This window comes from Nesoenas mayeri, assembly GCF_963082525.1.
Source record: "Nesoenas mayeri genome assembly, chromosome: 6".
NCBI classification, from domain to species: Eukaryota; Metazoa; Chordata; class Aves; order Columbiformes; family Columbidae; genus Nesoenas; species Nesoenas mayeri.
Genome location: NC_137545.1, coordinates 19,096,764 through 19,122,185, shown reverse-complemented (window position 1 = coordinate 19,122,185; position 25,422 = coordinate 19,096,764). Strand labels below are relative to the sequence as shown.

The 25,422-nt window shown below is 41.8% G+C and overlaps 1 protein-coding gene across 4 annotated transcripts in view; it reads left to right on the top strand.

The window, feature by feature from the left end:
- Positions 1-25,422, top strand: part of UBE2E3 (ubiquitin conjugating enzyme E2 E3) — a 57,721-nt gene that overhangs the window by 17,933 nt on the left and 14,366 nt on the right. The window contains exon 4 of one of the 4 annotated variants that reach the window (XM_080346646.1): positions 9,339-9,362. The exons of the other annotated variants lie outside the window; for them this stretch is intronic. Coding sequence (XP_080202772.1) covers positions 9,339-9,360 — 22 coding nt within the window. The 3' untranslated portion in view covers positions 9,361-9,362. The remainder of the gene's footprint in view (positions 1-9,338; positions 9,363-25,422) is intronic. 4 annotated transcript variants of the gene reach the window in all.

The following is a 25,422-nucleotide window of genomic DNA, read 5'->3' as shown; positions in this document are numbered from 1 at the left end:
AATGGCCTGCGTAGTGCACTGACTGTTATTCCTGAAAGTAATTCTGTTGATCTTCTGAAGTCACTCACTGATCACAAAACTGAGGGGTCAGTTCTGGTTAGTTTTGCAGTAGATGTCGTTAGCAATGAATGCTTGAGGAACAGTGTCTGTGAGGTGCTGCAACTGCTTGTGCCTTCCATAGGCAACATCTCTGCTCAGTACAAAGTCAGCTGGCAGAGTGCAAAGTGCCGTGAGTCATCCTGACACTGCGGCAGTGTGTGACTACAGGCTGTGAGCTCGGCGCAAGCCAGACCCTGGATTTTATCCCATCTGTGTGCAGTGCAGGACAGAGAAACACGCCTTTGCGCTCTGCTGTCCTAGGGCGGCTGTAAAAACTGCAGCATCTGGGTGCTGTTTGCAATTGCACCGGCTGCACGTGGTCCCAAGAGGCTGAAACCTACGTTAGGAGTGAGTGTGTTCTTGGGGTGCCACAACTCCGCTCCATCCAGGGCACTTCTTTCTCCCGGGAAGGAAGGTGTTGGTCCAGTGTGCTGGTGGTGTAGCTGTGCTCTGAAGGTAGCGTGACTCAAAATGAGTGTGCTGGCTGGTATCGTGCCCCTCAGGCTGTTAGTAGAGTCTCCAATTTTTTTCTAGCCTCTGAAGTTTCAGGGTTGGAGTCTGGATTGCCACTGAAATAGGAATTTGGGGAAAAAGATCTTTCTAAGTGCAGTTTGAAGCTTTACCATAAAACCTTTCTGTTCTCATTTTTGGTGTCTGCAAGAAGTTGTTCCTGGTATTATTAATTTTTCTGGCAGGTGGAGTTAATTTATTTGTATATTAGTCTTCATGCTGCTGGATGAGTTATAGATTTAATTATGGTCCAGGTGCTCAGAGCTTTGCTGTTCTTCTAAATTTGAAATATAAAGAAAAAAAAAAGTCTAAGTAATTTTTTGGCTTGTTGAGTAAATATGAACTTCAGGAAACTGTGCCAGAGTATAAATAAAGAAAGGATTTGCTTTGCAGAGAATGTTATCTACTGCAGTGTATCCTTTGTGGGGAGGATTAGTGCTCTGTGTTATACTGGGACACACCTTTTTACAGCTACTACTTTATGCAGCAGAAGATTAAAAACGTTTACCTATAATTCCTTGTATTTTCAGACAAAGTTTCTTTTGCAGCTACAGCTGATTACTAGTGGAGTTAACATAGTCATAACCGGAAACACTCCCTGATTCACTGATAGGTGTAAATAAACTATCTGCTACTTGTAGTATTCCTCTTTGTCTGTGATACTCAGTCTTTCCTTTTCTGCCTGGCACAGTTTCATTCACAGTCCCTTAATGTTCTCATACTGCAAAGCTACTTATTTATGTTTGTTTGTTTGTTGTCCTAAACCAGTTTTCCATCTTCCTTTCCCTTAAACTGTATGAAATTTACATTTTGGATGACATTTGATTCCATGAGAGCTCTTCATAACTGGCTGTTCAGTCAGGCTGTAATAAAAATCCATGAAAAATTTTGGTTTTTTACTGAGATTTCATAGGATATTTGAGCAAGGGGCAAATGTATGAGCTATATTAATTAACTGGGACTTCATTCCTCTTTCGTTTCTATGTTTTTTAATTATTGCCTCTCTGCTTTGTGGCCTTCAGTCAGAAAAAGCACACAATACATTTCTCGCCTTTTTCAGGAAAACGTGTATGTTTAAATGCTTTTCTGAAGCTGGCCCTGTTTCAGCTGCCACCAAATATCACTTGGCAAAGCCTTTGGAATAATATGCCTGTGTGTCTGTTGCAGTACTGGGGACAAAAAAATTAAAGACTATGCTTCTTTAATGTATTTCACTATTATAAAAATGCCATTTATATGTGCAATAGTATGAAGTTTTCAGATGAAGACCAACTAATTTATTCTTGCAGTTGTCCCCTTGTGCTCTTTTTAATTTGGGAATCAGAAAAATTTGTGTCATGATTTCATTTTTCTCCCCTCAGGAGTCTGCGGCTCCTCGCACAGAAATAACATATTTGATGCATCTTCTGAGGAAGCAGCCAAAAGTGCATGTTCTGACCTCATCTTTCAGCTTTTTCATTTCCTTTACTGACACTTAATGAAGTTAATATCACAGCCATTAAAGATCATTTTGTAATAGTAGATTATGTAATTATTACAGTTTCTTGTTGTACTGTTTTTAGTACAAAGTGAAGTGTTGATGCTGATTCTTCATTTTGGCCTGATATGGGTGTTTGAGTTTGAGGTGGGTGAGGACTTTGTTTTGGGGAAATCTGCATGTTTTAGAGCACCTGGATATTTTTACTTGAGATAAGAAATTAAGTTAAATTAAAAACACCCCTTCTTAGTGTCTCCGTATTTTCCCCCTTTTCTCTGATGGTCAGTGCAGGAGATCATTTCCAAATGTTTACCCAGTATCACTGGACTCAGTTCTGGTTCATTGGTATTGACATTATGAAGAGCTGTGCAATGTTCATCTTGATATCACTGGTGCTAGTGAGCCTTAAAAGTGGATTCTTATAAATTGTTTTAAGCTCTCTTGATACACTGCAACTTTTGGTTAGGGAAGGTACACATGTAATTCCTTAATTTGAATATATCTTTAATGTGGTTAAGTTTAGAATAAGATTAGGGAGTAAACTCTTCATAGGGATTTTCCTATTACAGAGCCTAAATTTAGCTTCTCTTTTATATAAGCATAATTTTAGATTGTGAAGTACCTACTCTTTGTGGGATGTTTGTGAACGAATGCACCGGGACCTGAGAGTGAAAAGGCTTTCAAGTCCTTTACTTGAGAAGGAAATGCAATTGGTGTCAGCGTGTTAGTTTGATGGAGCGCATTTATAGGAGGCTTTATATAACCGTTGGGTGTGAACTTAAAACCATGTCTTCATTTGGTACATTTGTTCGTTTGTTGTGTCCTTAGGTTATTTAATAAAACATGCAGTGAAACCTTAGAAAAGCTCCTGGACTTTGTCTTCCAAACAGCTATTGCTGTCAGTGTTAAGACTTTTCATGTCTTAAACAGAACAGTAATTTTTTTTACAGCAAAAGTGTGATTTTGAAGAGTTATTTACTCCTCATGTGTTATTATAAATTTTTATTTTAAAACTGAATTATATAGATTGGTGCTTTTCCTGGTGTTGGAAGTCAAATTGAATGCACTATAATTTCTGGAGGTAAGAATGGTACGGTGTGAAATACTTATTAAGATAAAAAATACGCAGCAAAACAATTTAAGACAGTGCCACATACTCCTTAGATTCCCGTTGTTTCTGGCAGCATTTGTGGGCTTCACACGTGGATTTTTGTGTCTGGTTGTATACAGTTGCTTTCAGCAGTACAGTGCCTTCAACAGGGTTGGCTTTGCACCACTGAATTGTAATCAGTCCCATCTCATTCTCACTCTTAAATTGCGGTTCACTGTAAGCACACTATAGATGCTCCCTGTTTAGTGCTCGGGAACTCTTTCCTTGAAAATTGCGTGCCTTTTTAATGTGTCGTGGCTCAATTATCACATTTGGTTTTGGCTGCCAAAATAGCCATATATATTGTCTAGCAAGTGACAGCCTGGGCCTTTATCTTCTTCTGGCTGCTTGCCAGCTGTTTAATTGAAGCCCTGTGTTTGCTGTGTGTCACGTCTGATGGTGGACTATTATACCCAGCTAAAACAATATTTTGAAAATGTTTCAAATGTAAACTAATTCTGTGAGACTTTACGTCCTGTTATTTACATGATCTGGTGAGGATGTAATGTAAGTAGTTTTTTCCCTTACAAATAGAAACATTTATACCTCTGGTCATCTCATGGATTTTGAGGGCAGAGAGAAGACAAGATGAGGACACAGAAATGCTTTCTTGTCCCCTTGAGAGATGTAATTAAAGCCGTACACTTTTCATGTAATTTTTCATTTGCAGTTTCCAAGGCATTTTTAAAACCAAATATTCTCTTTGTTCTGCCCTTTAGAAACGAGCAAGCATGCAGAAACCGAGCTGAGATCTCAATGGGATTAGCAAAGCCTAGGGGCCATATTTTGGCTCAGATAGATAGTTTGGGTGAAGATGGCGTTGAGTTTTGAGTGAATGCTGTCTTAGAGAGGCAGAGAAGGATGCAGGAGCTGTACACAGCATGTTGGGTTGGCAGCTGCCTGCTTTCCATCAGGAAAGACTTGAGGCTCGTGTGACTCCTGGGAGAGCTGAACTTCTGGTTTGTGTCCTACAGCCCATAGCACCCGAGTGATGGAGCCCCGTGGTGTGGAACCAGGACATCAGAAAGCTGAGCACTCCGCAACGCTCAAGTGTGCAGGGAATCCTTGGGCTAAGCATGAATCCAGTTTTGCATCCTCCTCTTCATACAGCTCTTAGTCTCTTGCTCGCTCTCTCTGAAGAGCGTGTGTCTTGGAGAGCTTCAGCTCCTGGGTGAGATTCCTGTCTGCTGCAAACTGCTTTTGCCTTGAAAGCAATGAATGTACATTAGCTAACATTCTTGGCTATGTCGATTTGTTGGCAGAAACTTTGCTTTTTCCACTGCTTAAAGAAAAAAATCAGGATTTGTTCTAGTGCTTGTTTAAAAGGAAGAATAACTGTTTAACAAGAAAGACATGATAAATGTCTTGGGAAACATCATTGCAATTTTAGGTCTGAGGAATGCAGAGCAGAAGAGAGCTTAAGAAAGATCCAATTTTTTTTTATAATTAAGTAGCAAGTGTTGGCTTTCTAAAAAGGAAAGAAAAAGATAGCCTGTAGGTAGGGTTAAATGTACAGAATTTTTTCTTCTTTATTGGAGGAGAAAAGATCCCATCTAGCTAAAGCCATCCAGAATGCTGGAAGAGATTCGATATTAAAAATAAAAAAAATGTAAAGGAAGTACAATTGTTAGAATGCTCTTAAACCTGCTTTGTGAAACGTGTAATATCGCGGGTGAGCAATATACTCAAGTGTGTGCAGGCATGTTTTTTCTGGTTAATCTGCTAGAAAAGTTCTTGTAAACATCCCTCCACACCACCTTTTCAGAAGCTGACCTGTTTAAGTAGGGTTACAAAGTGTCTATTAAAAGATATTTAGGCGGGAGTTGTGCATATATGGGGCAGCTGGAGAGTGAGTGGTTGTGGCAGTTCTGCTGTGCTGTCACTGCCTGTCTGTTCAGAAAATGCATCAAAAACAGTCGCTGGCATCACTTTGTTGTAGCAGGATCTACATAATTACAGTAGTTTACAACGTGACCAGTCTATCTTGTGTCAAAAAAAGGCCATGCATGAGTTTCTGCTTGACTAAACTCTGCCCTGTTCCATTAAGCTGTAAGTGCTCTATTTAGTATATTTTGCATGTGAGTTTCTTATATGTCTCAAATCATGTTCTTTTTGGGTGAGTCTGAAGACATCATTGACTACGTTTTGTAGTATACAGATAGTGGGTGCTGAAAGGTAGGCTGACAGAAATCCTAGAGTGCGCGTGTCGCCTGGTTTGATACAGCAGGTGTGCATGTGTGCTGTTGACATGGAGACTTTGGCAGCTCCCTGATGTAGATGTTTACCAGATTTGTTAAGAAGTTGTTATTTCTGAAGAGTAGTTAAAACACCAACCTTGTTGAAAACAATTCCTTACATGTTAGACGTATTCACTGCAAATTAATGGTGGCCTTGGGGAAGTGTTTTATTACCATTTGAGGTTTTCAGGGAGCCCCATGAGTTAGGTACAAGGAAGTTAAATCCCAACGAGGCTTACACAAAGCCCAGAGCTGGCAAAGCAATGATGCCATGTACTTATCACAGCTGAACATGAGGTATCTGCTTGACAAAGTTCATATGAAGGAGGACAAGGTCAGAACAGGTCACAAGAATGCACAGCCTGTACGCTGCTACAGGCTGATGAAGCTCTGAATGTTGAAATAATGAAATATTGATCAAACGCAGAAAACTGGTGGAAAGCAGGGAGTGCAGCAGAGCAGGCTGAGAGCAGGGACCTGTGCAGCAACTGCTGTGCTGCTGTGGAAAGGTGCAGTGTGGTTGTGAGCCCATGGTGTTTGGGGTGAGTGTGACCCAGCTGCAGTACCGGTGCTCAGGGGTGTTGCTTGGCTTTCCCCACACTGGGCTCTGCTACCCCTTGAACGTCCTGTTACACGAGCTGCCTTTATTGGCAGTTTTTGACTTCCATATCTTGTCCCTTCCTCTCCCATCTTCACAGCTGTGAAGTGAAAATAATTGGGGCTGAACACTGGCTTTTTTGGAGGAATATTTGTTGCATATTTGTAGCTACTTTCTTTGGGAATTACAAAAAAAAAAAAAAAGGAAAAGAAAAAATGAGACATCCTCTCCAGGACCAGGCAGCGTGTTCAGGGTTAAAGCAGGCCATGAAAAGGGACACTTCCCTTTCTTGTCAAATTGGCTTTGGTTTCTTAGATCCATCACGCTGGAATGCAGCTCTGAAATGCCGATTTTCTTGTAAGGAGGAAGCAGAGCCAATTGATTTAAACTTATAGTTGCGTCTGCTGGCAATTTCCAGCAGAAGCTAATTACAGCTAGCAGCTACTGCCAGCAGATGACTGAGTGGTTCCACCTCTTAAAGAAAAGAGTTTAAACCTGCACGGGGTTTCTTTTCCCTTGAGATTGTACAGCTGGGGTAGAATTCTTCAAGCACGTATTTTTTACACACCAACAGATATCTTCAAAAATCAGATAAATTATTTTATCACACAGATAATATCTGTAGCTATTCCCAAACTGTATCACTATGTCGTTTCAAGACTACATGGTGTGCATGTTTAAATTCTGATGTGATCAACCCAGCTCATTTTCCGTGCTGTCAGTTCTGTAAATTACTTCATGGTAAATAAAATGGTTCAGACTTTTTTGCCAAATTAATGCTGTAGGTTTGAAAATTTTGCGCCTCTTGAGACTGTGGTTCCACTAGCAAGAATTTTGTAAGAGTGAACCTTTGTAATAAGGGATGGTGCATGATTTTTTTCAACTAGCATCACTAGATGGCGTTGCCTGGTAGTCTAACAGTTGGGTGTTAGTTTGAAAATAGCTGAAATTAATGTAAATTGATAGAGTAATTCAAAAATATTTAAATCTTTCAGTGTGTGCATCTTAGGTTTTTCCCCCTTTGAATCATGCTCCTACTCGTTCAGGAGGGGGCGTTTCATTTAAGTGTTATTTCTGCATGTATAGCTCTTAGGCAAGTAGTCTGCTGTAGTTTCTCCTCTCGTTCTGCTCTCATCCTTGGCTTGCTTGAAAACTTCTTGAAGTTACTTGCTGAGGTACTGAGGCTCAGACAGACCCTATACACAATTAGCCTCTCTTAATTGTAAGCTGAAATATGAGTGGAAGGGCTGATTGGAAGATTCTACATCAGATGCACAACAAAAAGCCATGCCAGTATTGCTTTATGGAGAGCTCTTGGGATGGCGTATTTTTCTAGAGTGTGATGACCACTGTTCTCACAGGTGATGTGACATCAACAAAAGTGATGTTTGGGAGTTTTATTCTGTTTGTTTATTTTTTTTCTGGCTCTTTTCCTCTGGTTTGTTAGTGGTTTGCCACACCGCTGGCTGCAGCGGGGGCAGGACAGCAAGGTGCCTGCACACTCTGCTCTGGTGGCTTTGTCCCAAGCAAGGCAGAAGGAAACCTGCCTTTGGCAGCAGCGGATGTAGCTGCACGCAGGAGGACATTGGCCAGGCGGGTTTATTCAGTGAGGACAGTAAGGAGAAATAATGAACCCAAGCAGCTTTTGTCCAGTGCTGTCTGTTCAGCTCCATCATCTGCCTCTGCTAACAAGTAAGTGAGAATTTGGTGTAACCTACTTCCTTTTCTTGGTTTCACCAGCACTCTTAATTTAAGAGATCTCCTGCTTAAAATTATAGTTATTTTAAAATTCTTTCTTAACCCATTGCAGGTGTCTTTGTCAGTCTACTAAAAAATGAACAATTGTTATTAGCAGGAGTTAGTATCATTCACTTGTTGGGTTTCTTAGTTTAACTAATGGTTCTTGTCAGTTGATTTGCCTGAAATCCTACATTTAGGTGTAGAGAGTGTGCACACCTCTGTTTGCCCTAACACTTGTATTTACAAAACAGTACTGTTAACATTTTTTTGTAGAAGAGTTTTAGCTGTAGGATAGTGTTGCAATAACAGCTTGGACACCTATGAAGCACTATCAGATTTTGCAAAAGAATGAGAAATACAAAAGCCAAATTAAACAAACCAACAAAAAATAAGTGTGTACTAGAACATATTTTGATGACAGTAGGTCACCGATGCTACTGTTTACTTAAGAAATTTGAAACTGATTGCTAGACCTTGTTGGAACAACTTTGTGAACACCACTGCAGTGTATTTCTGTAGGTTAATGTAGCTTTTTGAAAAGGCTCACATTAGAGAAATGACAAATAAGAATTCGAAGGAGAGCAAAGTTGTTTGAGAACTGCAGCACAATGGTTAACCACCTCCTCTTGTGTGCCGGGGGAGCAGTATAAGAATACCATAATCCTCTTTTATGTGTCTATTTGTGTATAGGTCAGAATGAATGGGAGTAGCTATGGAGTAATCAAATAACCTATGGGCTAATTTTTGTCACTTTATACAGGATAATAGATAATAAAGGTACAAAATTTGGTACGGAAGAGCATTGGTGAGAGAAGTCTGTGTTCATTTAAACACCGTGTTCAGTAAAGTACTGAAGCATGTGCTTATCTCCCTCTGAAGTCAGTGGGGTTCAAACCCATGCAGAAACACTTTCCGGAGTGGGGTCAGTTAAATGGGGCCAAAGGCAGAAGGAAGAGGGGACAGCAGTGTGACAATCGCAAGTCAGGAATAGCTGTTGCATTCAGCATGTTACAGGAGAAAGCTCTACCTCTAGCTGTGCAATGAATTGCTAATACTTTTAACAGATCTCAATGCCTCATCTTCAAAGCCACCAGTGGCTCTGCGGGGGGCTTAGCCCCATGTCAGGTCAGTGTGTATGGAAAGAATGGCCGTCGGTGCCTGAGCAGGGTGAGGAGGGGGCAAGCGGGGAAGGTGGGACCTGCCTGCTGTCCCCTTGCCTTTGCCAGCTTTCTTGTGGCGGTTTCAGGAATATGCCATTCAAAGGAGCAACATTTCTGCCACACCTCCATCCCAGCACGCTGTCTGCAAGCAGCGGAGCTGGAAATGTAAAGCCAGTAGTTGTCAGGAACTGGTCACTACATCACTGTTATGAAGGGCTCTTTCATGAATGTAAAATCAAAGTAAACATTCAGTACCATTTTTTTTTGCCTAATTCTTACATGAGGGCTGAATGCTCATCTAATCCTGTTTATTGGGGGCATTCAGCACATAATACTAAATGTGGTTGATTTTTTTTTTTATTTGCAGGTCACCTTTAATGGAGCTGTAAAAGTAAGTGTAAACTGCACCTTCTTTTGTCATCAGTAAGTGCTGAAGGCCGTAATGCTCAGGGCAGGAGCGTCTCTGGGCTCACATGTGGGAGAAGGGTGGGCAACCCCTAGTGCTACCCAGTAAGTAAGAGGGTTGAAAGGTGACATGGGCTCTTGTTCATTTGCACTGTCAGTTCATACAGGCCTTCTCAACTCTGCAAATGCCTCCTTTTTTTTTTCTTGGAATGCTTGTCAGGGGACCTTGTTGTGTTAGTTCCAATAGAAACATGTTCAGAAGGACAGTTTTTGCTCTGAAGGATTTACCCACTATAGCTAATGGTTCCTCTGCTTGGTTGAAAAAGAGGGCTGAATGGCTTCTCTTGACCTTCAGGTCAGACATAATTAGGAAACAGAGCTGAGGCTGTTACCCTGCATAGGGAGGTAGCACTTACCCCTTTGAGAGTGTCTTGCAGAGGATCTTGGTCCTTGGTAGAATTCGATTAAGTACATTTTCCACACAATGTAGGCAATTCCTGTGGTGAAGAAAGTCAGATCCAGATGCACTTTGCACATGTGCCAGAAATGCAGGTGTCAGGCAGATGAAGCAGTGCTAGATCTCAAAATCCCTCTTTCCCTGCCTTATTTGCAGCTGTTGTGTTCGTTAGCTGTGCACATAAATGGGCAATGACCCAAGTGGAGTACCCTGTGAAGGCTTTAAGCTGTAACTGGGTGGATGGTGGAATAAAAAGTCAGATTTGGAGTCAGAGTGTCTTTCTGAGCTGTCCTCTTCTGTCACAAGAGCAGCTTATAACCCCTAGCAACTGCTGCTGCAGATCCTCCTCATTCACTTTTCCTTGGCAGCTCCTGCTTGAATAGGCGATGTCCGCATATCCATGGTGACAGGAGGAGATGAGCTTTAGGGTGCTTCACCCCAGAAGATTCATCCCTTTCAGACACCAGGCAGGAATGGGCAGTGTCCAGAGGCGTCTGTCCAGCTGCCAGTGCTCTGTGTGTCTGTTTGCCCATCCACGACTGGGATGCTTGGCCTGGGTGCTGAGCAACACTGCTCCTCTAGCAGTTGTGTGATCATTGTTATCAGGCTAAAGTTCTCACTTTCAAAGGAAACTTTATGTGTTTATTTTAAGTCACAACCTTTTTTGGTAAAAAAAAAAAAAAATCTGTTTCATCACGGTGTTTTCAGGAGAGTGGGAAAAATGTCAAATGGAAGCAAATATAGTTTTTAGTGGTGTGAAAAGCAGGGTTCAGGATCTGTGTTACAAGTGACTGCTATTTCTGCAGAAGTTTTCTTCCTTGGTGGAGAGCTGAGCTGCCCAGTGTAACGTCAGCATTGCAGGAGATCTTCTAAAGCAGATCTGATGTCTTACCTCTGTGCTGGACATGTGGATTTCTCTGTTTGCTTTGAATCAGTTGCAATAAAAATAAACCTCTGGCTTGCTCTCAGTGCCTAAAACACACACCTTTGTGGGACTGCAGGTGACTTCATCCCTCTTCTGTTGTTGCAGAACAAAACAACTTGGATGACACTTGTTGGGTCTGTTCTCTGAACATGGAAGAAAGTCACATTGAATGCTGGAAACTGGGAGGTCAGAGAGGCATCAGCCCTTGTGCAGGCAGGGCTGTGGTGAGAGGCACCAGGGTGTTACCAGGCTCTTACGAGGAGTTGCGTGTGTACTTAAAAAGTGTAGACCAGGCTTGCAGGCAGCTGCCAGAGGGTCTGTCTCGATTTGCTGTCTCCTCTGGGAGCTCCTCTCTGTGTGTGGCTGCCAGCAGTAGGGAACGCGGAGCAGGGCTGCGGTGGCGACGTGCTGCCCTTCCCGTGCTGCTGGGGGGTGGCGAGAGGCGTGAGGGGCAGGGGAACTGCCGGCCATACAGTACCCGTTGCAGAGACTGCCCAAGGACAGAGCTTCACAGAGGGATGGACACTGTCAGGGAAAACCAGCTGGCCTCACTTCCTCTTGATGGCTACTGCTCAGTACAGAAATCTCAGCAGGTCCTGTAAGGAGCTGTGTGAATACACCAGAGACCAATGCAAGGGAGAAAAGATGACAGGTCCCCCTGAGAGAGACCCCCTCCATGTCCTGCACTTGTGCGGAGAAGACCACAGGAGTGACCTGGGGTAAGAAGACTGGCAGAGCATTTGTCAGGAGAAGCTCTTCCCTTGCCTGGAATCTTCTAGTGCTCCAGAAATAGGAAATTCAGCTGTAGCTTGCTGGGAGGAAATACTCATGATTTGTGCGGGGACAGAATGGTTGGTGTAGGGCATTTTGTGTGTAGGGCTGCATAATGAGACCATCTTCTGCCCATACCCAGCCTGGAGGCACTGTGGTGTAGCTTTATTTTTTTCCAGACACTGTGTGAATCAACTCAGGAGCAGGAGATTGAAGCATCAAGACAGCTGTTATCCTCTCCTTCAAGACTGGGAAGTATCAGTATGCCGCCAGACCTGCTTATATTACATGTACTAAACACACTTGGTTCCTTTCTTCTGTCTGTTTTTCATCAAAAGGTTGGAATGCAGGCTGAGAGAAGAGGTACTTTGAAGGGCAGGGCCCCCTGCCTTATTATGCATTAGGCACCTTATAATAAACAAATGAACTGGAGGCTGTCTCCTAAGTGGTCTGATTCTGGTTGTACAAACCCACAAAGGAGGGGTGGTGTTCAGTTCTGCGTTCTCTTGATGTTCTCTCTGCTTTCTCTCTGCTCCTGAGCTCCTCTGCCTGTTAGCCTGCTCTCTGTCCAGGGGGACACTTTCTCACCCTTTTGGGTGACAAGGAGCAGGAGGATTGCTGTTTCCAGGGAAAGGACATCTTGGCAGTGCGTGTTTACCTGGGAGAGCCAGGAACAAGCTGGGGTGCCTGCCAGCCTGTCCCAAAGCAGTGATTTGGCAAACGCGAGGTAGTAGAAAGGAGGGCACCCAGCAGGAATGTGCAGAAGCACACCTAAAAGACCAGTTTGTCCAGCTGTGTCCCCTGGGGGTACCTTGGGTTAGCCCAAGTGCTTCTTTTCACCTGCTAACTATGCTACAGGAGCAGCAGTCTACTGCAGAAGGGAAGAGAAGATTTGCAGCCTTCTCTCAGTGTGGTCCTTGGCAAGGTGTGTGCTTTCAGAAGTGAGCTTGAAGAAACGCTTCCTCAGCAGTAGGCTCGACAGTTATTTTCATGTCTGATCAGGACCAAATGAGTATACTTTCACTTCCAGTTTTGTATGCCACCTCTCCAACAGTCTCATCTTCTACATGTTCTTTCTGGCAGCTTCCACTGTGGTGCCTCTTTGCCTTGGAATGCACCTTGTGATCCTGCTTTTGGCCAGGCGCTGGTAAATCAGGCTGGTGCATTGACATGGCTCTGCCCTGTGGTCAGCTGCGACTGCTGGCCCATGGCCAGGAAGGGCCTGTGCTTCAGCTTGTTTCCTGAGCTCTTCTCCAGACAGTTCACTTTGCTGCATCATTCCAGGGTTTCTAGGATCTCTCTTATAACCCCTGGGGTTTAGCTGGAGGCTTCAGGATTATTTTTTCTTTTGTCACTTTTCAAATTGTCCACAGGTACTGCTGGCATTCTTGGCTGGCTTCCACGTCAGACATGAAATCTCCACTCTCTTTCTTCAGCTGCTGGACAATCAGGTTGTTGCCTGCCTGAAACTCTCTCTTCACTGAAGAGACCATGGGGATGCCAGGAAGGGGCTGAGCAAGAAACTCCATGTAAGCAGAACAGGAGACAGAAGTGTCCACCCAGCTGATAACTGTGACAAATGCTGCGGGCGAAGCTCCCTCTGTATTTGTTTGAATTAGGAGGACAAGGAGGCATTTACAGAGATAGAAAGGAAAGAACAGCTTAAGCATATTTAATACATATTTGAGTTTAAAAGCACATAAATGTTTATAATCATATAGATAATTCATATTTACTGAAGTATACCTTCAGCAGGGAAATGCTGGAAGCTGAGGGGTTTGTGAGTCTTTGTTAATGGAGGATGGACTTCAGTAAGTCTGTCACAGTATTGACTTGAAGAGGATGGATTTGCTAACAGGGGAGTGATCCTGTCTGGCCTCAGACAAGGCAAAATGGAAAGTAAAAGAAGAAATAAGGGAATTTAATAAACTAGTGCCAGCTTGTAGCATTGGATGAGTAATCTCAAACAGCCATACTGATATTGTAGCTTTAAAGTTTTATATATATATATAATATATATATATATATATATGAGGGTAAAAAGGAAGATTTCATTCAGTAGACAGGATAGTGGCAACCAAGAGAATTAGTTTACATTTTTATTAGGCATTCTTATTAAGGGAATAGGAGAGTAGGATTTATATTCTTCCTGTCTCATAAAGCTTATATGGGACGTTTCAGTACTGAGATGCTTAAGCATCTCAAACTAATGAAAAGATCATTTCAAGGCTCTTCAACCACTTTATGGCTTCTGATAACGGAAAAGATGTGTTTATTTAGGGAGAGATTGCTTAACTGTTAGAGAAATGTGTGCTTGAGCGTTGCTCGAGCAACATACCAGCGGTTGTCACAGGCGTGTGTAACACAGGAGCTGCAGCTGTGGATCTAACTTGTTTACCAAGAAACCCAGATAATAGGACTATGGGTTTTGCCTTTGCTCAAAAGAGCAGTGACTTAACCTGAAGAGATTTTGTATCTTTTACTAAGAGATTGTATCTTATTCTAAGAGATTTTGTATTTTGTTTGGAGAGATTGTAGAGGTTCTGAGAGATACTGTTCTGTAACACAAGTGTTAAATCTGGAAAAATTGTAAATCAATTTTTATCTCAAATACTGGAGGTCTGTTTCATTTTCAGTTTTATTGCCTCTTTTTACACTGTTTATTAATTCATTAGCTACACTAATTCATTGGCTATACATTATTAATGTTAATTATTGTTAATTGTTAAATGTTAATTATTAATGTGAATTAATTAACTATACGTTGACATATTCTTTGTACTTTTATTATACATTTATAGATAAAAGCGCAAGTTTCTGGTTTGTTTTGTTTTTTTAATTTTGAATTAAGTCAGTTAGTTCTTACTAGCATTTCTCAGTGTCTAAAGTATCATTGTGTTGGTATAAAGCAACTCCATTAACTTCAGTGACACTAGTCATGCCTCAGATGAGACTGAGAACTTGGTCAAAGGGACTGAGTACACTTTTTCATTTTAATAATGGTCTGCATAGCTAATTCCAGCAAAATATTTCCAATATCAACTAAATATACTAACTGCTATGCACCCTGCATACATCCTGTGAAATGCTACAAATTAAAATAGCTTTGCTGAAATGTTTTCTGCCTCTTTCATTTCTATCCAGAAGGCATTTAAATAGAAATATGTCCTGAGTTTTGGGTCTTCATTGGTCTTTGTTGCCTCTCTCCTGCCCTCTTGGACCTTGGATTCGCAGCTAAAAGCCATTCACAACTCAAGAGCTAAACCTGCTCATGAGAGTGACAAAGGCAGTGGCTGATTGTGAGAAACCAGCTCTTCCATCTAGATCCCTCTGGTTCCCTGAGAACTAGTTGAGGTCTCTCGTAAATCTTCAGGAAACAGGAGAATAGAAGATCCTCCTGCAGTAAGTTCTGCATGGGATGTTTCTAAAATAATTGCAGCCAACACAAACTCTATCTCTTTAGCAACAGAAGGTAATACTGTGCATTATGCTGATCTCCTTTATCATTTTAAGGCTCCTTTTAGTTGACCCCTCCCTGCTAACATTTGTAATGTTTCCCAGATTATAAGACTGAGCTGCTGTCTGACTTGCCATAACCACCAGGAAAGTGGTCCTGTCCTCTCCTCTCCACTCCTGTCCCCAGTTCCCACGGCTGGCAGCTCCTCAGTGGTTGTGTGAATTTCCCCTCTCAGTCTGGACCTGAGCACGCGGCTTGTGGTTCATTTTTGGACATGCTTTTGAACGCTGCTCTCCTAAGTAAGAACAAAGATTGCATCCAGCTGCTCCAGATTATTTAAATTTTTCTGAATGTGTGTTTGTTCTGGAACAGCCCCACTGAAATGAACAGAGGAGTGGGATGTGCCAAATGTATCCTTGGTGGCTCTGAACAAATCCCTGCCTGATGACATGTTTCAGTTTGTTGTTCAACAGTGGAGTGAGTTTATTGAAATTTCAATGATCATAATTAGGCTTCAAAAGTTAATGTTGCGTCAGCATGCAGAAAAGAAGTCGAATGTTGTCTTGGCATCAAATTTCAGACTTGGTGTCACTTTTTGCTGTGTGTGCAGTACTTCTGCCAGGACAAAGACATCTGTAACCTCTCCTCTAACAGGTGTTCCCATCTAAGAGCAGTAAGGGGTCTACTACAGGGCACCTTGTCTGTCTTTTCAGTGCAGGACCTACAGGGGGCCAGGCCCCCTGGGCTGAGAGAACAGTACTGACTCCCTTCAAGCCAGACCTTTCTTTCTTTCAAGTCCTGTGCAAGCATCTTTGTTTGATGACAATTCCTTGGGATGCAGCGAGTTTGCTGACATAGTCTGGTTTGCTTCATCAAGTAAGCAAATTACTCCCTACCTCAGCAGACTTTATTTTTGGTGTTTCTGAGGAAAGCATGATTTTAAAAAAACAACCACAGAGAGTCTGAGAGTTCAGTTTTGGGGCATTGGGTCTTTCTGATCTTTTGTTGTTGGGTTTTTGTTGTTACAACAACTGTGAGATCCGTCCAAGTCTGGAGGTGGTGTTTGACTTTGAAAACGTCTCTCAGTTCTGGAGGAGGGCACTGCCCAAATCAATAAACGCTGGATACGCAGCTTCAGCTTCTCCTCGGCGTTACGTGTCTTATGCCTGGTGGGGAAGTGATTGATGCTGCACTCCGAGGTGAGCTGGCTTGTTTCCAGGCTTGATCCATGGAGTCACCATGGCCGATGCCAGCTCGTGTCTCCCACAGCCCCTGGTGTGGCATGTGTTCCCAGAGCAGAGCAGCGTGGTAGCTCTGAGGTGAGGTTTGGGAAAAAGCAGCTTTAATATTAATTCAGATTGTTTCTGTGCCCCACGTGCTGGAGGTTTTCTGCTGCTCTTACTTCTTACTAGTTGCTTGTTTCTGCTGCTGGAACCTCTTCATTCTTGAAGGTTTCAGGCGTGATTCAGTAGCTATGCAGAAGTCCCTGAGAATTTTTTGTTCGTTTTAACTGATTTTTGGGTGCTTTTGCTAATCTGTCTTCTGGGGGCATTTCTGTGCTGTGAGACTGGGATATCTGGCCTCAGGCTGATCAATAACTTCGTTTGCCCATCAGGGAGAACTGACTTAAGGTTGGATGTGCCACTGCTTGGATCATTTTTTTTCTTCTTCAGTAACACAGACAAATTTTGAATCTGAGTCCTCAGCTGAAGTCAAATTAAAGTGTTTGAGAAAACTAAAGCAAATGTTTCTGTTTACATGTTCCAAAGTAGGAAAAAAATAATTAAAAAAAAAAAGGACTTTTTAATTTATTGAGCTAGAGGGAAGATAAGATGATTTCTTTACAGGTGAAAGTTGTTCTCACTCTTGAAGGTCAGCAGAATAAATTATTCAATTCCCTGTCTTTTTTGTGGATATTTGGGTATTGACAATTATTGATAAGTTGCAGAAAAGTAACAGCAGTGTCATGTAGCTGGAAGAAAGGAGGAGGCAGGGAAACAGTGTTGTGCTTGACAGGTGTATGAAGTGTAATTGTCAGGGGACTGAGAGCAAGCAGGCAAACTCCCAGAGTGTTTGGCTGAAGAAGTTTACTCTGAAGAAGTCAGAGGGTTTTTTATGCCTCACCATTTTTCGGCTTCCTTACAAAAAAAAAGAGGATTCAGAGTGCTAAGGACAGAAGGAACACAGCTGCTGCTGCTGCTGCTTGGATAACATTGCAAAGGCCCAAGTGTAAAAGAATTGCAAATCTGAATGTTTACACATACGCATTTTTTATGCTAAGCAGACTTCTTGCAGTATCTCCAAAACTGTACATACAACCATTCTATCCTGTGCAGTCCCTTTAAATTACTGTTGTTTTGCAAATTGATGGTGCTTTTTTTGTCTGTTTTCATACAAACTTATACAGTAATGTTTTCTTTCTTTCATATTTACATAATTCTTCTGTTTTAACACTGGCATTGATTTGATGTCTTTTCTAGAAAAAAACCAAAACACTATTCTCCAAGATTTTTTTTTTCCTGTCAATGTTAATAATGATATAACATGTAATTCCCTGTAGCGGTGGGGCAGTCTTCTATATGCCTGTTTCACGGGATATGTTAGTGGTGAACTTGGCTCAGCCTACGAGCCATGAGTATTCTCTGGTATTTTGGTATTTTTGCTTGGGTACAACCAATTTGCTTTATAGGTTACAGATAGAAAGTATTTATCCCTAGAGGTAGTGGCTCTAAAGTTGTGAAAAATTATGTCAGATAGAGTGTATAGTCAGGTGTTAAAGGGAACTTCAGGAACTTAGAGGAGAGTTTAGAATTAAGGTCTTTGAATTCAGCATTTAGTTTATGAATATTTAATCAATCTCTAATATTTACTTGTCATTTTCCTTTTCTATTTCCATTTTTCACTATTGAAATACTTCCAGATTAAAAAGAAAGACTTTTAAGGAGAAATAAATGTTGACTGTAGAAATATAGGCACTGTTAACAGATCAAAGTATTTCAGGTAACTATAGCAGATTTGCATCAATAAAATTGTTAGAGATTAACACTCAAACAGCTAGACGCAGCTCATCATCCTCTTTAGACTTAGTTTATAGTAAAAACATGATAGAATATTTCTACCTTATTATGTAACAGACATAAACCAATTAAGAATTATTTTACCATGAACAAAGAGGATCATTGCATTCATTTGACTAGACATCAAGGAAGAAAAATACTCTAGTTTTCAGTAATTTCTGGTTGTTATCTGCTTATCTCAGGCGTGCTTGGAAGAAAAGTTTTATAAACAAAACTTCTCCAGTTTGAATATGATTCTAAGGTGAATAATTCAGTCTGTGTTGAAAACAGTCATGGTGAAAGATACTTAGATATTGCTGTCTGTCCATCTAATGAATATTTTCAATAGATATGAGGCAGATAACTATGTCATTTATAATTAATATTTCTTCTTTGAGTGTGTGAGATTGTCAAGGAAAAAGAATTCTGCCTTCATGAGGTGGAGATTGTTTTCATTGTAAGAAGAGTAGCAGTTTGAAGTGGTACTAGCGACATGTTCAAGGGAAGAGAAAGAAGATGCTTTTGAGAGTGGTTTGGAGGCATTTGGCTGAGCCGGATGGAGGGAGAGAGGTGGAGCAAATGCAGGCGCATTCTGGGGGAACCGCGGTTGGTCTCTGCTGGCTGAGATTTTAGCGGAAGACACATTCCTGAAGGGAGGTTGTGAATGGAGTGGGAAGGTGTAGAAGAGCTTGCAAATGTGAACTATGAGGAGTTTGGAAACATACAGTATGCAGAAGCAGTACATTAGTTTTGTGGACCTAACTTGTCAAAATTAATCAAACAGCAGGTAGATAAAGGTGAAGGATAGTCGGCGTTTGAAAGTTGAGATTTATTTTTCTGTTGGATGCTCCCTGGTGTGAAATAGATAACTACGTGTAGTTTATTTGTGCTTGGCATATTGAGTGTACTGTGTTGTTTTGAACGTGGCCCTTATCCGTACCTGCTCCACCTTGTGCCGTGACTGTACTGCTTGCAGCTGTGCCTGGAGGCTGCTCAGAAACTAAAATCCAGCCACTACCTGTTTGTTAGGCAGCACTTTGTTGGGAGTGCCAACGAAATTGCCTCCTGGCTTTTAAATGGATTTGAGGTGGAGCTTGACCTTCAGACCATTAGAGATTTTCAGTGCCCCGGTATTTGAGAGATGGCTCCTCTCTGCTCTAAACCAGAGAGGGGAGGGTGCTTAGGTGTCCGAGGTGTGTCCTGGTGGCACTTGCTCCCCAGAGCCCAGCGTGTTCACCCTTTTCTGTGCTCCACAAAGTTCTCCCCATTGGACTTCAGGTCTGGTTGGGATTTGTAACTGCAGTATGATTGAGCTGAGTGGATTAGTTTATGAGTGTGTAGGCAGTTGATGTGTAAGTGACTAATGTAATTCTTGCTTGTAGGAAAACTTGGCATAGCCACTAACTTGATCTGAGAATCGCAGAAATGCCAATCTGCAGAATATATATAAAGCTTTAAAAATGGAAAGAAGAAAGGGAGGAAGCACCATCAAGCATATCATCATGATATGCCCCACTTCATATTGCTAAGCACTGTCTTTATATCTTTGATGGTTTAGTGCCTTGTATTAATGTGGACTGTTGCTTCGCCCGGGGCCCAGATGAGCCTGTGGTTAATGAGGTCGTGCCAGGTGCTGTAGGTCTCTCCAGGGCAGATCTTTAAAGGGATGTGCCTGCTCTGAAGTGTTCGAGAGGTGCATAGAAGTGCTATAGATTGACTGAGAGCATGTTAGGAGATTTATCTTTTCACAAAGCCACACTCATAAAATTGCTGTAATAATGACTGAAATTTGTTAACATTTAAAGAAAAGAAGCACTCATAAGTGTTCAAGGCATTCAGGATAGCATGGGGAGCCTAGTGCCCTGGAGGAGAACAGTGTCAATCTTTTTTTTATCTTTAAACTTATGGTGGGCTCCTTAGAGCTGACAAGAATGACTGTTCTTGAACCAAGAAAAGCATGTGGAAAAAGTCTGATAGAAAATACTGGGGTCATCACTTCACCATCGACTTACAGTAGGAGAATAGTACCAGATTTTGCAGTACTTCCATTCCTAGAATATATTTTGAACAGTTTATTGCTTTTAGTCTGATCGGAAAAAAAAAACCACTGTTGCTGCCTTAGCACTTGACTTTTGGCTCCCGTATGGCATATCCACATGGGCTTCGGGTTCATCCCACTCATGCAGTTCAGGAGCAGCTCTGCGTTTCAGGTTCTGCACTTGCCCTTCTGTAAATGGGGCCAACTCTTCTACCCTGTTGTCCCAAATTCTTTTTGAATGAATGAGGCCTCTTTCTTCCTTTCTTCTGAAGGCACGAGGTTTGTAACATGGTAGAAAGGTCTGGTTCTCTCTCACAGAGTTTTGCTGCTTGGGAGCTGTGGCTGTACCAGGGATGGAGGGATCACGTCATTCTGAGCCTGCCAAAATGGGAACTTCTTGTAACCATGGTCCTCCTGGATAGCTGTGCACATGTGAACACAGCCACTAATTATATATTTGCTACTTTTTTTTTTTTTAATTTTTTTGTAGGTTTTGTAGTTAATACCAGTGTTTGCTTGCAACAGCAGCTCAAATGAAGATTGCGATTTAAGTTTCACTTGGTGTGAGGCATAGCTGCTCCTTCTGTAGTGGCAGTTCCTGTAAACTTGATGTTTCCTGAATGCTTTTGTGAATATAATCTGCTGAGAACAATATTTTAGGTACTTAAGTTAGTATTTTGCAGGGGGGAAAGGTGCTACTTTTAGCAGATGGTCTTCAACTACCAAGAAGTACAGTGTATTTTAGGCTTATCATCCAATATGCATGCATCTAAATACATTTAATACTGAGTGCTGGCAAAGGTTATTTATTTTTACACCACGTAATCTGCAGCATCCACAGGGTAGAATTTGTACAGAATAGAAGTGAAGGTACTGCTTCCAGTTTAGTCATGACAGTCTTCCCAGAGCAGGTGGCATCCAGCAGCTGGAGTGTTTTGCCTGAGGTAAATGTTCTTGTTTTGTTTCTTTTGGCCAAAGAAGTTTAAATAAAGCAACTTCGATGTTAAACAGGACATTCCCACTATACAGCTAGCAAAAGGCTATATGTCACCCATTCCTCTTGGCCCTGGGCATAAGATATGTTTCCCAGGTAGTTTAGAGTCATCTTTGCTTCCATAGCACAGTCATGTCATGTCATGGTCAGGTATTCACTTTGCAGATGTTAGCAGCCTTCTTCTGGGGTGGTTCCAACCTCTCCCAGCTCCCTCAGCTGGAGTATTCATGTGAGTGCGGGTCTGTCTTCCTGTCTTATACTAAATCCATATGGTTTCTTGGTATGGATCCCACTGAAACAGGTCAGGGAGAACTGACAGTCTCCTGTGTCAGCAGTACTGCAGGAGCAGAAATATTAAACTGACTAACTCTTCATTCTTCATCTTTTTCACTATATCCACCAAGAGGAGGCAATTCAACATCATTTCCATGCTTGTAAATTGTAGACTTGGATGCCCAGCGCTCTGCAGAATAACTCTGCATTGCCACTGGCAGTTATTCAAAATCAAATGTTGTGGACAGAGCAGTTGCATCCAAGGAAACATCTGAGTTGATCCTCATCTCTTTTCAGCCTTCTTTAAGATTTTCATTTAAGTCATCCTCAGTAAGTACAGCATTTGAGTGGCCATCTGTTTGGCAAAACATATAAATAATTTACCACCATCGTTTATATTAATTTTTTTAGTTCTAAAGTTATTTTAAAGAAGCAGCCCAAAACACTTTTTCCAGAATTAATAAATTTTCACATAAATCTGGAAATGCCTGTGTACTTCTGCTCAGATCTCCAGAAAAGTGCATTTAGTTCATTAGTTTCATGCTGAACTGTTAACATTTTAGGTTGTTTTATTAGGAGGGAACAAAGAACTCCTGGCTTGTTGAAAATTTGTTACACAAAAATAAGGATGAAAAGGTTCCAAAAGAGCTGATGTTAAGCATTACAAACTGGATGTAGTTGTGCACATTGGAAAGATTTACAAGACATCTGGTAATTAGCTTCCAGCTCCTATGGAGTCCTGCCCTGGGAAAGCTGCTGCTGCTGCTGCTTGCACTGGAGGGGGAGCCGGGGGGAGTTGAAGCGTAACCTGGAACAGCAAGATCTTTGTGTTCGCAAATTATCAGTGGGCTATTGAAGAGTCTCTAGGTACCTCTTTGGAAAACTACCTCCTACAAAAATCTGCCCAGCATCTTTCCCATGGCAGGATTGTCTCCTTTGCTGGCACTTGCTCAGTGCAGTCGGGGAGGGGGAACAAGCTACCAAAGAGCTGTTTATGAGTTTCCCCACCTGGGCCAGTCTGCCAGTGCACCTCACACCAGCTGCTGTGTTCCCCGGGGACTGCGCAGCAGCTGTGGGTCGCTGGAGTGTGACTGGCTGGAGTCACCTCCCTCTGCCTGGCCCAAAATGCCCGGGATGCTGGGGACAGGTGTTGGAGCAGGGTGCCTCATCAGGAACCTTCCCCAGGGAGTGACAACAGCGTGCTTGGGTGCAAGGGACCCAGAGCCAGGCCACAGAGCTTCATCCTTTCATTATTATTATCATTATTATTACTATTACTGCTGTGACTACTGTTATTTTCCAGCACTATTTTTTAAAACTCATTAAGGAAGGTTTCAACAAGACAAAAGTTTCCCTTTGGATTTGTTTTGTAAGTTGTCTCTTGGGAGCCCTTTTCCACACCCTGATTATTAGATAAGGTGTGTTTTTGTGGTTCCTGATGTTCAGGCGTATGAGCCTTCAAGCACTGAATGGGCATTGCTGGGACCTGGTGCTTTAGTTATTTCTCAGAGATTTGGGAGACTTGGCTTCTGTACCCTGTTCTGTCCCTTACCTATACAGTCACTTTTTGCAAGTTAACTGCCCTGTCATACTTATTATTCTGTTTCTAAAATAGAATATTCATCTTGTCTTAGACATTTTCAGTAAAAATGTTTAAGATAAAAATGATACATTTACCACTACTTTGTTGTTGTTGTCATTACAAGTATTTAATAATCTAAACATCAGTAATCAGTCCCAGCAGGCTAACTGCTAGTAAAAATGCTTATTCTTTCAGCTCTGAATCTGTTAAGTAAATGAGCAGGGAGCCTGTCTCAATTATTCTAGCAGTGCTGTACTTTAAAATGAGGCATTTACAGCAAAGAAAGAGCTTCATTTAGATTAGTTATCAGAAATAACATTATTTTTCCTAGATTGCAAATGTGTGGTTAATGTTAATGGAATTCACTAAATTATGACTGACTGAGAATATGAAGGAAGTAGAGTTACGTATCAGTAGATAGTATTAAGACATGTTGGAAGAGGTTGTACTTAATTTGTATATAACCCAATGAATTTTGCAGCGGTAGTAATTACGTTTATTCTTTGCACTGGTAAATCATGCTTATGGTCTCAAATAAAAACCATACACAGTCTGAGGCTTCTCGAGGTTACAGCCGTTCTGTGTCCGTGTTGTAGCGGTATCTAATTCCTGAATGTTGTGCAACTGGTGCTGCAACCTGATCTGTGGGGAAGCAGGACTTAGTGCCCAGGAGGAGGCCAGTGCTGTCCATGTGCTTCTGCTTTGCCCAAGGCCTGAGTTGCTGTGTCCTGCTGCAGACAGGAACTGCCACTTCCAACAGCTGCCTTCAGTAGCCTGAGTTGCCACTGGCAGGGGGGAATTTATCCTTTCCAATTACAGTTCTGAGCAGACAGAGGTGTAAAAAGGTGAAGCTGCAGTGTATCTTAGTCTACCAGTACCAGTGGTCCAAGGTCTACAGCAAAGCTCTGTGCAGGTCACTGTTTTCTTAGCTCATCCTTAGTGGTGGCAGCTGCCTTAGAGGAGGGTGTGAAGCCCTTCTCCCTGGCTCACCCAGGCAGCTTCTGCTCCACATGCTGCAGCTGTCTCCATGCAGAACGTTCGTTTGGAAGTTCCTTGTTAGATTAACATTGTTAGAGGGAGCAACAGTTGGGCTGGAGCTGTTTTTTCAATAAACAGATTTTACAGAGTGAGACTTGTTTCCTTAGATTTTTATTGACTTTTTTTCCCCCTGGAATGGTTATTATTTTCACATTTTTCTTCAGCGTAGTACACTTTCGTGGAGTAAAATGATCTCATATCAGACATTGATTTCTGTTTATTTGCATGCATGATGCTTTCTCCATTCCTTTGAATTGCTGTGCTTTTTGAACTAAAGCCGGAATTCACGGGGGTTTTAATGCTTTTAATACACAAGTTACACTTGCATCTGCTCTGTACCAAGTGTTGCTTCAGCTGTCTCCAGGTCTGCATTATACAAAACAGACTCCTATCCTCAGCTGCTTTTATTTTTATTTTGAAACTCTCCAAACTGTTATATTCAACTAGTGAAATGTACATTGTTGGGCTAATGGTTTAGCACCTGAATCGAGTCTGCCTTGTGCTCAGTACAGGACAGCTGCTGCTCATCAGTTGGGTCACTCTACAACTGGTTTTGCTGGGTTAACTGGTTGTGGGACAGCACCCATCACCTTGCACTCAGGTCTACTGGAATGTGTTATGCCCCAGAGTTTTGCTTTATATGCTCAGATTGGCAAAAGCTGGTTTGTAGAATTGTTTTGTTGTTAGAAGTACAAAGGTAAAAAATCTAATATAAAATAATAGATTAAATATATAAAAAATGAGAACAGTTATAAACTCATGCCCTCCACTGAATGTGAAGCTTGTCATTATTTTGCTTGAAGCAGAGTTTAAAGCCTGTAGCCAGAGCTCCTGTGATCATTTCAGACCATAATTCTTGTGAAAAAATGAAAATCGTATTTAAACAATCCTCAGTGTAAGAAATGTTGTTAACCAGTGGGGGAACACGACTAAAGACAGGACTTCTGAACATTGGACTGTTAGGTTGAACAGGGTTTTGTTTTTTGACTAACCAGATTCAGACCCCTTCAAAACAGCTGACTTTTTTTCAGTTCAGATGAAGCAGCTGGTGACAAAAGCCATGTAGAGACCTCAGCCATGTTCAGAAAGGAGCCGGACTTGAGAAATCATGCAGAGGTGTGGAAGGCCTTTGTGTATGAACTGAGAAAGGTCAATTTTATTTTTGAGAAATACTAGTTCGAAAGATTTCCATCAGACTTTTATGGCTTCGGGTTAGGCATCCAACACAGGGAGCTGTGGTGCAGCATCTTCTGTTTTGTTAGGCTGCACAGTGTGATGTGGAAATGGATGGAGGCAAGAGGAGGAAGTATTTAAAAGTAATAATAGAATTCTATTTGGAAGAAAGCCCATGCTAGAAGGTGAGGAATACTGAACTGAGAACTGACTTAGAAGATGACCACATAGACTTCTTTTCATGGAAAGTGTTCAGTACTTGCTCCAGGGAAACATTCAAGA